This window comes from Vespula pensylvanica, chromosome 1 (assembly GCF_014466175.1).
Source record: "Vespula pensylvanica isolate Volc-1 chromosome 1, ASM1446617v1, whole genome shotgun sequence".
NCBI classification, from domain to species: Eukaryota; Metazoa; Arthropoda; class Insecta; order Hymenoptera; family Vespidae; genus Vespula; species Vespula pensylvanica.
The window spans coordinates 11,413,837-11,429,089 of record NC_057685.1 but is presented as its reverse complement, the minus strand read 5'-3'; the positions used below and the strand labels follow the sequence as shown (position 1 = coordinate 11,429,089).

The 15,253-nt window shown below is 34.7% G+C and overlaps 1 protein-coding gene across 1 annotated transcript in view; it reads left to right on the top strand.

Moving 5' to 3' along the window:
- Positions 1–15,253, top strand: part of LOC122633657 (tRNA dimethylallyltransferase) — a 103,684-nt gene that overhangs the window by 78,593 nt on the left and 9,838 nt on the right. The window contains exon 5 of the mRNA XM_043821800.1: positions 13,147–13,262. Within this exon, the coding sequence (XP_043677735.1) occupies positions 13,147–13,262 (116 nt within the window). The remainder of the gene's footprint in view (positions 1–13,146; positions 13,263–15,253) is intronic.

Sequence of the window (15,253 nt, the reverse complement as noted above, 5' to 3'; positions counted from 1 at the left end):
TATTATATATATATATTTTTTAATTAATTTTTAATTAATTATATTACAATATATTTGGCCATAGAAAAAGTATTTTAAAAAATGATAGAAAAGAGGAAAACGATTGTGATTAGAGTTGATTCATTAACACTTGATGCTTCCTCTTGCAATGTATATACAAATAACATATATGTACATACATAATACACGAGAACACTGACACACAGTCACATACATGTTCTCAGTCAGGCCGTGCATCCGTCCGTGAATTTTTATGTTTTTACGCGCTACAATCGTAAGCGACGCTCGTAGTAGTAGTAGCGCGTTCTCCTCTCTTTCAAAGCCGAGCTCCGAATGTGACTCGTAGTAGTAGTAGTAGACGCGTTCGCGTGCGCCGACCGCGTTATTTTTATGAATGACTCGCCGGCAACGTAATCCCAACGTGCACCTACTGCCGTGGCGTGGCGCTGTGCAATCTCAGGGACGCATCTACGATATTTTTCGACGTTGAAACATTTTTTTGCAATCACTATGATTCTATAACCATAAAAAATCGAACATGATAAGTATTCAAAGTTGATTTTGTTCAACCCATCGGTCTATCCCTAATTCAATTTTAAACTTCTAATACACGAATTATTTCGTTTCAGTTTTACAGAAAAAGTACATTAAAAATTACATTAAACATTGTTTTTATTATACTAACTATTTGCACGGATATTAAAGCGGAAATAATTAAGAAATTTCATTGTCATAATTTTTTTTTTATAAATTTATTTACATTTATTAGTACTTAATAATTCTACGTAAACACGTGCACTTAAGATTTAAGTAATACTAAAACAAATGATAATAACTGCTTCGTGCGATTTTTCCCTTGTATCTTTTTTAACTTTTCTTTTAAATCAATCCACGGAAGTATCTTTGATTGATCGTTATTCATCAAAAAGTCAAGTGAACTCTATTGCTTCGTGGAATCGATTCATATAATAGATTTAAGCGAACACCCCTGCCGTCCGTCCCTGAATAATATAGTTAGCAAGCACTTCTCTCGCATTCGACGGAATGCCATGTCTGAGAAGCGATTAGCGATCGATTTTCGTAAGTTATCAAGAATAACTTCGCTGTTCGCCGATGTTTGCACATCCAGATATTACATAGACGAGCGATACAACCTGTTTACACGAACTCTGTCTTTATCTGTAATTCTTCATAGATCTTTCTTTGGAGCTTTGTTGATTTCTTCTTTGAATATTGCCCTTGATCTTAACGTACGGTGGTAGTTTTATAAAACTTTTATTACAACGATTAAGAACATAGCTATTCCGTTCCAAAACTCAATTGATATTCAACGAAAGAAGCTTGATGTCTTAGAACGTTAAACTTAATTTTCATACGGATACGTTGACTCCCTTTAAAGGAAAAGACAAAGCCGGATGTAGGGTTATATTTATTAGATATTACAATTCCATATGTTCTCTGTTAGAAGTATTAGCATTGTTTAGAGCGGACGAATATAGAAGTAATATGAAATTTGTCAACGATGAAAGAAAAAGAAATATAAATGAAGAAGGATCAAGATCGAATGAGTCGACTTCCTGTTATCCACTCGATTCTCGCCTATTCATCGGTTCAAGAAGAATAAAGAGGAGGAGGAAGAAGAGAAGAAGAAGAAGAAGAAGAAGAAGAAGAAGAAGAAGAAGAGAGAAAAAGAGAAGGAAAGAGAGACACGAAAGGGTCGTACGTTCTTCAGAAAAAGGGGGGCATCGAATGGCCCTGAGCTCGGGGTCATTCGTCTCGGAGGATGTCTGGACGTTAATTAAAATGTGCCGCGCATCTGGCGACTCCGCACGACCGGCAGTCGCCTCCTTTTCCTTTCTCCTTTCGCAAACCCTTCTTCTTCTCCTTCTCCTCCTTCTCTTCTTCTTCTTCTCCTTCTTCTTCTTCTTCTTCTTCACCTCTTCTTTCTCCTCTCCTTCTCTTCCCTTACTCGTTCAAGTCGGCATAACTTTTTCCTTCCTCTTAGTTCGAGTATCGCGTTTCTCTTTGCTTTCTTTCTTTCTTTCTTTCTTTCTTTTTTCTCTCTTTCTCTTTCTTTCTTTCTTTCTTTCTTTCTTTCTCTCTATCTCTCTTTCTCTTTCTCATTTGCGAGAGCGTGCGTGCGTGCGTGCGATCGCACGCAACGGGAATCGCAAAGTTTAAAGTCTCTACGCGGGAGAATGCCACTTGGCCGACAGCTGCCGTTTTGTACGCTCAAGTCGGACACGCCGTGTCGAAGATAAACGCCGTCGGATATGTCGTCACTTCCTGCCACCGACGACGACGACGACGACGACGAAGACTACGACGAAGACTACGAGGTGGAGAAGGACGATGGAGCCCTTCCGAGTCCGAAACCCACTCGTTGGAGTTTGCACTCTTCGTGTAAACGACCACCAGACGTAGGTGGACGACTTTCTATGGTATATACTCAAGGACGGTTTATTTTTCTTTTTATTTCTAAATATCCTTTATCAATTATTATTATAGTTTCGTAATATTTTCCATCTTGGAGTATTTATTTAACGATAATTTTTTTTTCTTTTTTAGAAAAATCGATTTTTATAACGATTGCAATCTCTGTAACGCCGGGCAATCTTCTTTTTTTTTTTTTATCTATTTTTTAAGTTTCAAGTATCTTATTGTTTCGTTGGAAAATTAATTATTACTCCATGTTTGTACTTTTTAATGTCTTTTTTTTTCTTTCTTTTTTTTTTTTTTTTTTTTTTTTAAGTATACGTTATCTTTAGTATACGAAATACTACAACTTTTACATTATATTACATAATTTTTATTTAAATGGAAAGAAAGTAGTTTTTAGAAGATTAATACGTTGAATATTATCAATACTCGATTTTGTAAATTTTATTCAAAAATTATTTTAAGATATTTTTTGTGACATTTAAAAGATTAAAAGTATTTTCACGAATAACATTAATGTTATATAGGAAAGTATGGTATGAATTCTTTTATATTTTTTATCTAGTAAAAATTATTATGGGTAATTATTAAATGGATATATCGATTTGTTTAAAATTTATAAAACGTGTTAAATTGGTATTTATATATAAAGATCGAAGAGTTAACTTTTATTCGATTATTCGTCTTCTTAAAAAGTTACTTCTTTTTAAATGTTTCAATGGTATTTTGAGGACCGATCATTCTTTTAATAGGTCCTCCATAAACAGAATGTCGTTTTCGATATGTAGAAGCATGCTCTCTTTATTAGAATGAATCGTTCATTCAGAAAGAAATTTGTGGTTACAGCAGGATCTTTACTCTATCGTTTACTTATCGCGGTTTCAAGAAAGTCATCAAGGAAGTCCAGAGACCGGACAAATCCGGTACCTCAGAATCCGGGAAGCTGTCGATATGTTAAAAACTCTAACAATAAATGACCGCTGACTTATCCGTCCAAAGTTCGAAAGCTATTGAAAAATTATCGAGTAATGAAACATTTTTCAATGACAAAGAAAAACAGACAGAAAGAGAGAGACGGAGAGGCAGAGAAAAGAGAGAGAGAGAGAGAGAGAGAGAGAGAGAGAGAGAGAGAGAGAGAGAGAGAGAGAGAGAGAGTTGTCTTTTAAAATTAGATCACGCCTCCCACGATTCGAAGGCGTAGAACGCTTTTTAAGACGGACGAGAGTGCGAGCTGTGTTATTATTAGAGCAATTAAAAGGGCTTTGCCCGCGAGAAGCGAGCTGCGTCGCGCGGAAAACTCCAAGCGGAAGGTGAACTGACAGAGCGTGGAGCGATTCTTTTTTGCGATGCCGTGCTTCTCTTTATTGTTTCTCTATTATATAATCTCTGCTATATCGACGATTTTGTTCCGATAAATTCAATTGAAAATTTAATTAACTAATAATCGTTTTCGATTCTTACGTCCGATTTAAACGAAATATTTATACGTAATAATTTTTTAAAATGTTTTAGATCATAAAAGTAACGAAAAAAAAAAAAACAAAACAAATTAAGATAAAAAATTCGACATCATTCGAATATTTCCTATAAGAAAGATAATAACGAAATAAGCTCCGATCCCTTTTGGTCCAGGGTGTGCGAGTGGAAGAAAAATTATACGACGCGTCTAATTAAACAGTGAGAGGAGTCGGATTAATAGCTCTCGAAGTTGAAGAATAATTTCGGTTGGTACTTACTTTACTTTATCTGGAATCGAATTTGAATGGTCGAAAGAGAAGGGTTATTTAAGAGGGGAGGGTAGAGACATTGAAAAGACTCGATGCGAATATGCGCGAGTAAACGAGCAAAAGCAAGTCGTTGGCGGTCGAGTGAGCTGGCTCGTTCGAACCGGCGTCAGTTTTTTTTCTGTCGTCTATCCTTCCTCTCCCGGGCATATCGGTTTGCTTTTTTATTGGCTGCATTTCGCATACGGATCTAACTGTCGGTGGTTTTAGAGAGTGCGGCACGCACGGCATTTCCGGCAACCCGTACCGAGAATGAACCAATGGAGGAGTATAGAAAGAGAAAGAGAGACAGAGAAGGAGGTGGGATGTTTGCTGTACGAGTAGGATGAGGAGGAAGAGGAGGAAATGAAAGAGAGGGGAGAGAAGAGATGCGAGAGCTTTTTATTCGGCTGAATTTGCTGTAAGCGTGAGCAAGCACATGACGCACGTGATATGTCGTGTCGAGAGATGAGAGCTTATAATCTCTCTCTCTCTCTCTCTCTCTCTTTCTATTTCTCTTTCTCTTTCTCTTTCTCTTTCTCTTCTTTTTTCGCCTCGAGAGATTCCTGCCGTTTAGAAAAGACGTGGACGTGGAAAATAAGCATCGTTACGCGTTCGGCCCTGTTCGTTAACTTTCGCTCGAAAATAATTACTTTCTCTTCCATCTCTCTTTCTCTCTCTGTCTCTTTTCTATCCATTTTCTTTTTACATTTCATTTAGCAAAACCGTCACATGTTATCTTTTCAATTAACACCTTCGATTTTAGCATGAATTGAATGTGGATACCAACGTAATGCAAAAATTAACACTTTAAAACATACGTTATATGTATGTGGTTTTTAAAATGAAAAAAAAAAAAGAATTGAAAGAGACTCATCGATCATCGGCCCAAAAAGCGTGTAATTTCCCATAGAATATGGGTAAAGATTTTTCGTCACGGCGGGCTTCTTTCAAGGAAATTTACGAGGGAATTTACGAGCGAATTCAGGAAGCTCTTAAACGTGTTTGCTCTTAAACGGATTAATAGGATCTTTCTTTTTCAAAGTTGGAATGATCGTGTTAACGTGGAACATTAAACGTATCGAGTAACGAGTAGAAAGAGAGAAAGAGAGAGAGAGAGAGAGAGAGACGATTAGAAAAAAATATCTAGTTGTTCGAAACATTTCATGGTATAATAATCAGTTCGATTTAAAAATAAATAAATAAAAAACCTTAACAAAGTTACACGCTGCTATAAGGTAAAAGCATAAGAATCTTTGAGATTTTGTAAATTATAAAAATTGTACCAACGTAAAGATGGTGACGATAGTCGAACATTAAGAAAGAGTTTGTAATGCGATTTATTTTATAGAAAATTGTATTATTTTATAGAAAATGAAACGCAGATAGATAGTTTGACGAGAGTAAGAAAGATCGTTAAAGTTTATTACGGTTATCTCTCGTAAGATAACTCTAGAATATCGAATTATTTTATTGTCATTGTTTTTAAAGAGAATCTTCAGAGATCGTTAATACGATGTCCGCTCTCACTTTTATTCATTTTCTTTTTATAACGGTAGAGAATGTGTAGATGTAACGAGAAAATGAATTGTTTAACTCATCCGTATGATATCGATTAATGTTTTTTTTTTTTTTCATTCCTTATTACATCATATTTTTGTTTCATTATTGATCATCGATAAATCCTTTCAATCGTTAAATTAGAAATATGTGAGAAGTCATGAAAAATCACTTTCATTCATCTTTGTAATCTTTTGCAATCGGTTTTCTTTTATCTCGAAGATAGAAAATCGTATAGGGATAGCGTTCATGGCGCCCGGTTTGAAAAATCTGTCGACGATCCTTCTTAGAAAAGTGATTCGATGGAGGTTGGGGTCGCAACGCTTTTGTGCCTCTGCCTTTTTAAATCGCATCTTTCCTCTTTTATCTTTTATTTCCTTCTCTTTTCATTCTGTGTATCGATTCTCTTTCTCTCTTTTTCTCTTTCTCTCTCATACCTCTCGTCGATCGAGATATTATACCTAGAGGCTCCGTAACGAGTTCCCGCCAAAAATAAAGAAGCAAAGGGTTTCCTTCGATGAGAATACGGCACAGGATTCCCGAGGCGTAACCTCACTCGCGTAGCACGCGGTCCTTCTTATCTTTCTGACTATTAGAACGCCGCCTTTTTTTTTTTCTTTTCTTTTTTCTTTCTTTTTCTTTTTCTTTAATCCTTTGACTCTATAAAGCGAACGCACCTGTTCTTGAGACTTTTCATTCGCCGTTTGTTATTTTTGAACAAAAAACTTGAGTAGAGGAAAAGCACTTTTTTCTTTTATTTTTCTTCTTCGTCTCTTTTTTCTTTCTTTTCTTTTTTTTTGAGACGATTATTCCTCGTTGCACTTCGTACATTAATCTTCTATATCTATATCTAATTTTCTTGCGTCAAACAAAAGAATCGTATAATATAGAATGTTTAATAAAATTTATATTTAATAAGCATTAATCTTCGTATGCGAATTACCTTGTTGGAAATAGATATATGAGATTGTGATCTCAAAATTCTATCGGTTTATAAAGGATCGATTTATTTCATATTTATCACGTTTATGCAATTCTATTTATATAGAACGTTTCTATTCGTTCTAGTGGAACAATTCCATTCGTATTTCGTGTTTTCTTTTCTTTTTTTCTTTTTGCCTTCGTTCCATTTCTTTATTTCATTTATGTTCACTTACGATTTCGTAGCATCGAATATCGTAAAGAAACCAACGCGTTCTCACGGAGAATAACGTAGTTCGCCGACGGCACGTTTCATTATTAGGGAAAGCCATTTATCTAAATTGTAGGCGAGAGAAACCACGGTTCTCCTTTGACTCGCTTGCTTCGAGCGAAAACAAAATATCCCACGTAATTCGGCGTCCCTCAGATTTTGCTAAGTGTTGCAGAAGTAATATGATTCATACGTATGTATTTACGTAAGTACGTATGCACATAAGTAAGAGAAATCCAATTATTTAAATTAATCGAGAAAGATGTTCGGATCATTCTAACCACTTCTCGTAATATTAAAAACTCGTTATCAATTATTCATTACAATGAATAATAACATGAAGGAGATTGGAAAGGAAAATTGTAATACTGTAAAGTTTCCTTTATAGATCGTTAATTATCTGATCGAAGAGATAAAGTAATTATAAAATACAAATGTAAATGTCTATCATATGTAATAAATGTTTCCATACAAACATTTATATAATTTTATAACATTTTATAAATGTCTCTCTCATTCATTCATTACAATAGATTCGATATATCTAACTTACGTTCTAGTTAACGATTCCATTAAATCTTATCAAACCGTTCGTTATTACCTCCGTTGAAAAATTATCATGCTTTTTGGCGACGATCTATAAAAACATTAATAAGAAATTCCAAAGTTTCGTGTTCTGTAACAATAACGATAACTCGCTCGATTTCGAGGAAATAAGCGAGACTCGTCGTCCCGTTTACAAGATCTAATCGTGCTAGCTTTCTGTGTTGCTCGCACACACGTGCATTCAAGCTACGCACAGACTCACGCACGCGCGTGCACTTGCCAAACCGCGCCTTTGACTTTTTCACCTCCAGACGGGATCATTGATTCGGCCGAAGGTCGTTCTGTCCATTTGCAGTGGAAAAAGTGGGTAGCTTGGGTACAACGTTCGTGTAAGTAGATACAGACACCCACGATACGACTACGACGACAACGTGGACTACGTCGAGCGTTTATAATCGTAACAGGACATCGGAATATCATCGGGACGCATAGGGGACACAACGACGACACTATGTTCGACGAACAAATTATGCGTACCAATTCGTATAATTAATTCGCGCGGCTCCGTTACAGCGGAGTTCGACTATTATATCGGATATTATTCGTTCTTCTTCTTTTTCCTGACGAGTACGATTCGAGCTCAATGATTAACGATTCAATTAGATATTTTTACTAAATTTCCTACAAGGACCAAGAGAGAACTATTTAGGTATTATTTTTAATTAGAAATTTTACTCGATTTTCCATTGGTTAATTTTTTTATATTCTTTATACCTTGTTAATATGATATGATCTCTGAGAATTGGTAATTGCCATTTATTTTTTATACGATATATATATATATATATATATATATATATTTCAAATTCTCGAAATACACAAGCGAACGAAGTTACACTCGGTATTCCTTTTATATCATTCAATCGATCCAGATCGAACGTAATTTAATTTATTATCGAGTCGACCGTCGAACTTATCGATAATCGTCGCTATAAATGGATAGGAACTAATGAACGTCCGAATCCGATCTATCCTATTGGTAATTATCCTTATCCTTTTTCTGTTTTCATCGAAGTATCATTTTTCTTGAACGTATGTCGTTCGTCAATCTAAAATCGAAGCAGGATAGGACAGGAGATAAGAATCGTATCGTTTATTCTGGATAAAATTTTTCTTTCGATAAATTCGGTTCTAGCTAATTTTGTCCTTCGAGAGAAACCTTCACGAACCGGTCGATTAGTCTTCTGACTCGCAAGTTATCCTAAATGGGGTCGTGAAAAGTCACACGAATCGTTCCCTTCGTCGTTCTCTTCAATCGTAACCTTCCATTTCTACTTCTACTTCTACTTCTACTTTTTCCTTCTCCACGTTAAGACCTTGGCCTGATTTTAGCAAAGGAGAAGGAGAGACAGGAGAAGGCTTTCTATAATAGTTTCGTTTCTCTAACGTTCTTCAATGTGACTCTTTTATAGTAAAGTAAATTGTATGATCTTCGTCGGTTAGGTAACAAAGTTTTACGTGGCGTTTCACCGGATGGATAGTCATCAAAGAATTATACAACGCCTAATTTGATGTTTATTCTATTTAATGACAGATAATAAAAGAAAAGAAAATGAAAAAGTAGAAAGGTGAGATAGGGGAGGAGCTTCGAAAAGAGGATTTAACGAATGACTTTTCCAGCTACCCCGTCTATTAGTGGTTCCATTAGAGGCACTTTCGAACGGTCATCGAGCTCTCAAGCGACCCGCTATACCACTATTAAAAAGATATAATTAGAACGAGTGGATGTACCTTTGTGCTTTGCCGACGATGTGTCAAACCGCTTGGCTTTAAGTACCAAAATGCATTCACGTTGTAAAATACACTGTAAATTTTCGCTAAGGTACTTCGATGATTGGAGTGCTCGTTAAACTCCTGCGGTTTATTCCTCCATTTTCGAAGTGACCATTTGTCGTTTAAAGGAAAATTCTGATTAATTAATCTGTTCGTATCGTATACAAAAAGTTACACTTTCACTTATTTTTATAATTTTAACTCTTAATTGCATATATTATTACTTACGCATATATTAATATTTATTAATTTTAACTCTCATTATTATATAATTGCATATATTACAAAATATTAATATTTACAACAGTAAAATACGTGTAATAAATTTTCGTAAATTTTTCTGTCAAAAATTTATGACTGGGTAATTTTGCAATTATTTTTGTTTTAATATTTACTTAATAGCTGGTACGATCATCATTTTCTTCTGCAAATGTATACGAAAATCGTGCATTAAAATGTCAATGTTTTTCGAGGATATTAATTTATATTTATAATTTTATTTGATATATAATTTATATTTAAATATCTCATATGACAGTTCCTATTGCTTCCTATAATTGATGAGTAAATTTCTTTTAAAGGAGAATAAAAGCATTCGAAACGATTGGAACTCGTTCGAATTTCGCGCCAAGCAAGTTTTCAATGGTGCCGTTCTTGCGATGAAATCAAAAGGTCCTTTATCCTTGATCGATCTGCCTCTTCACAATGGTCATCGTTAGCGAGGCTCGTCAATCTTCGTGCGTCGACGCTTTGCATTTTATGTATCGATCGAAAGACGTGTTAGCTCTACGTAACGAGAAACGTAAAAGTGTATACGCCACTTGGGAAGCTCGTAAAGCGTACGCGTCATATCGTTATATGTACGAAAAAAAGCGTGAAAGTGGAGAGATAAAATTAATTTGCGATTATATATTCCGTAAGAAAAATAACAAGAAAACTAAGTCGGTGTAATATGATCAGCAGTCTATATATATATATATATGCATGTATGTGTGTATGTATGTATGTGTGTATGATGTATAATTATATACATATTATAACCACTTAGTATATCAATTAAATTCAAAAAAATAACATTAAAGTAACGTAATTATAAATTCAATCGAATTTGAAAATATAAATTAAAATCTACCGTATATAAAATAAATTAAAAGCTAATTCAACTTTTATTCATATCTCTTTTAATGCCATGGAGTAGAAAATATTTCTTTGAAGTTATGTCTTGTAGACGAGAAAACTGAGCAAATAGAAAGGAATAGAGAGAAAGAGGAATGTATGAACATATATGTGCGTATATATATATATATATATATATATATATATATATATATACATAATTATGTCATATATCTTGATAGCTCGCATATATATATATATATATATATGTATGTATGTATGTATGTATATTTATATATGTACGTATATACATCACGACGATCATCAAATACTGACTTTGGTCAGCTTGCGTCATCGTTTGCTATGGTGGCTAAGGGACGAGGCGGTATATGCTGCTCGATCATGAATGAACGCGTGGAAGAGAGAGTGAGTGGAAATAAGAGAGAAAGAGTGCGCGGTTGCGCGCGCGCGAACACGGCCACGCGTGTAGGGTCGACAGGCCGGCATTTAAATACAATTTAAAGTGAACATAGCCAAAACGGGTTGCGGAGGTCGCGTTTTAACCGTGAACGAGCGTGAGAACGATTCTCAACTCTCGCTTTACTATACCGTCCTTCACGGACCCTTTCCTTGTCTTTTTCTCTGTGCCCTTTAGCGTGTCCTTTTGCCGTTCGAATGTATGCCTTCCTTATGACTCTATCTTGCATTTAAATCTCATCTTGCAAGTAAATTCGTTTTTTACGTTTCACTTATTTTTTCTATTGAACTTGAATACTTCTTTTATTAAAAAATCCTTACCTCTATCATTTTTTTTGATTGATATTTCGTTGATACTTTTCGATCGATGGTAATCTAAAATCTAATTAAAAGTATTTTTCCTTGTAACGATATCGTTAAACGAAACGATTTAACGTTTAAATCAATTTTTTTTCTTTTTCTTTTTTCTTCTTTCCTTTTTAGCGAACAAGTAACCTTTAGATCATTTTATCGTCCATTTCAGATAGTACGATATTTTGTTAATGTTATAAGGTGACGTAAATAACCGAATTAACGGATCAACTTTCTATTTTATTAATATATCTATCAATGATAAAGTCATGAGTAAGTACTTCGTAAATATTGTTGATTGTACGAACTTGCTATTTATTTCTCTAACTAAAGAACCCGTCGTTGTATCTTTTTCTTTTTATCTTTTTCATTAATTGGAATTAAGTCGTGTGACATAACGACACGACGGATGTTGTATATACATAGTAATTCCTTTTTTAGAATTTTCCATGTAGAACATCGAGATCGCACGACTATAAATACCAAGCGCGTTAACGAGGAATGCGGCAGTGTCCTCTGTATATAATGAGAGACAGAGAAAGAAAAAAAAAAACTAAATATAGAACGGTATTTATCCTGAGCATGACTCTGCTAACTTTTAGGTACATATAAACGCGACACACGCGTGCAAACTCGCTTTCTATGCTTTGTTTGCGCGCCTTGCGTTTGTATTTGACGAAGCCCTCGCTCCTAGCTCACTTTCTAACGTTCTTTCGTCTCACTCGCACGCTCTAGGACGTTCGATCGCGATCCGTTTAGAATAGTTTTGCCATCGAACAAACCGTGACTCGGATGATTTCGATCGATCGGCTCGTTTCTCGACGAGTCGACTTCTGCGTCGTAGAAAATCTTCTTTATATTCGCAATTCGGCGAACTGACCGTTTTGGGAGGCAGCAAGTACACGGATTTGTAAATCTAAGCACGTTGAAGTGATGTATCGCTTGTGTAAAATTTACACACATACGTACTTATACTTCTACAAGCGTTCGATCGACGATACGCTCGACCGAACAGGAATTTTACACTTGACAATTTCGAGGACACGTTTCTAACGTGTCTTTGCTATTAGCAAGGTCGTATACATAGCTGCGAGAGATAATAGTAAAACTCTTTGAAATCTATCGAGGCCGTTCGTTTTCTTTCCACTTCTTTTTATTTCTTTTTCTTTATCTTCTTCTTATTTTTTTTTCCTTTTTTTTTTCTTTTTTAGAAACAGAGTGCGATGAGAAAGAAGCAAAAATTCGTAGTCGTGAGGTCTTAACTGTCATGTCCGTTTCTAATTGATATCGAGAATATTTATCTTGCACGGTGTCGTTACGTCGCTGATGCTTAAACGACGTTTGTCATCAATATCGTTGTCGAACATCTCCATTTCATCGAGTCACTACTCTACCCACGTTTATGGAAGTACCATAAACGTAATTCTTAACTGGGAGGTCGTAGTATTCTTATAATCCATTTATAACATGTATACATAAATGAAATGAAAAAATTTGCCCATAATTTTCATAGAACTTTGAATAATGACGAATTTTACGATTTCGTCATTAGTCACATTGACAATTTAATAACGTCTAACTAAAACGGGTTTGCCAACTCGTTTGATATTAATTCGAAAATCTAAGCGTCGATCATAAATCCTGATTTGTTATATTGATCGTCGAAAGGAAGGTGAGATTTTGAATATTAGATAAAGAAAAGGAGAAATAGAGGAAGTCTAAAAATCCTGTAATTATTGCGCAGATTAAAAACCATCGACATTTACAAAATTTTGTAATCGGTCGATGGAATTTTCATTAATAGATAATATCTGTCCGGTAACTGAGTGATTAATAATACGAGCCTCTTATTTTTCGAAATTCTTACAGAAAATTCTTGATGAGCGGCTGAGTCAAAGAGTCGATTCTATGATGCAGGCTGGCTTGGTGGACGAGCTACTCGATTTTCATCATAGGTACAACCAACAAAGGATTAAGTCCAACACGTGAGTGTACGAATTAGTAAGTACTTCATATTGAACGATAGACAATAAAAAATGACGAGATTTTAACCGATTGCTTAATTAAAAAATTAATGATATTCATGTATCGTATATATGAGCATTTATGAATAATAAATATAAGCACATACACACAGGCACGCACATATATTAAAATTATTAATATTAATATATAGCAATAATGAGAAGTTTTTCCGATTGTTCGTTTATACGTTAAAAGGATTACTTGAAAAGAATATTTTCATAATAATCATTTTCAAAGAGTAGTAGCAAAGGTTAGAATGGACTGCGGTAGAAGAGGCTCTTTTAGAGGCCTTCGAGTGTGTCGAGACTTAATTATCGTTCGTGCGCGGTCGAATAACCTCGGTCACGATAACGTGCCCGCATATGCGAATGATTTCTTTGATCGAACCGGTCATGCCAGTTGGTGCATCGTTAAGACACGTGCTCTTTTCTCGAACCTCAAGTACACTCATATATCTATATTATACATAAACATATACATATATATACACACATACACATATCAGGCAAATTTCAAAAAGCGCGGAAGAGTATTAAAGGCAGAATTCCTTGAAACGCGACGTTAATGTAACTCCTCCTTTTAACGACGAATATATTTTATTATTTTAAAGTAATATCAAGAAATTGGATAAATGGAATTGAGATAAATTATTTTTAATATATTGATTCAAGAGAACTGGTTTTATTTTCCGGTTTTGTTTCGTACGAAAAAAAGAAATTTTTTAATTATATTAGAAGTATACTTTTTCTTTTCTTTTTTTTCTCTCTCTTTTTTTTTTTTTTTTTTAGATAGCATGAAAAATTAGATATTTGATATTTGATTGAATATTTTATAGGATTTAAAACGAAAGGTTTCCAAGCTTGACGATAATTAAGAGTTTCGCGGTGATCAAAATTTCATAAATTCTAAACAACCTGTTTCAGTATCACCACAAAGCTTTTAAAAGCACCCGGTGTGTTCGACCGTTCTAATGACACTACGTTAACTATTATTAACATTTTAGAAAGTTGACAGGGTATACCTATTTTACAAGCCATGCTTGTGTGTTACATTCTAACGTACGTTACGAGAAAAATTCAACTTCCCATATGTCTATCAAACTTTTTTCTGTTTTTTTTTTTTTCTTTTTTTCTTCTTTTTTTTTTAATATTCAATAGACTGCGTGTGCGTTAAGTATGATAAACCGATAGATATTGACGTTACCGTAGGAGCGATTTTAAATCTGTGCTATTATTTTCCGTCGATTTATTTATTTAATTATCTTGTATCATATTAAATAACACATTTCTTCAATTCACGATATTATTGAATTTAATTATTACGTAACAAATTATAAATCCGTATAATATTACACACATTTTTAGGACGAACGTATTAATCATTTCACATTGTTTATACTAAATTCGTCTAGTTATTATTATTATTATTATTATTATTATTATTATTAAAATTTAATTTATGTATCTTCAACTGGCGAACCTTTAAAATATTTTATATAGAAATGATAAAATTCATTGTCTGTGATTTCAATTGAATTAATCTTTCAATTAATCAGTTATCAATAACTTCGGTTATCGATATAAATGATAATCGAATACGTCGTAATCGAGTGGGTGAGGCCACTCTCTCTCTCTCTCTCCCTCTCTCTCTCTCTCCCTTTCTCTCTCTCTCTCTCTCTCTCTCCCTCTCCCTCCTGTACGTACATACGTACACCTCCGTTTATGAGGCAAGTTGCACGATCGAAAAAGTTATTCGGAGGCGTGGGAGTTCGTGGAGGCGCGCTCGTGCAAATCATTTCTTCGAAGTCACGAGAGCGTGCCACTTGGCGTACCGACGAGGGGAGCACGTGAGCTGCGATTTGTATACGAGCGACGCTGGTGCTACTTCGTGAATGAAGAAAAAGAAAGAAAGAGAGAGAAAGAGAGAGAGAGAGAGAGAGAGAGAGAGAGAG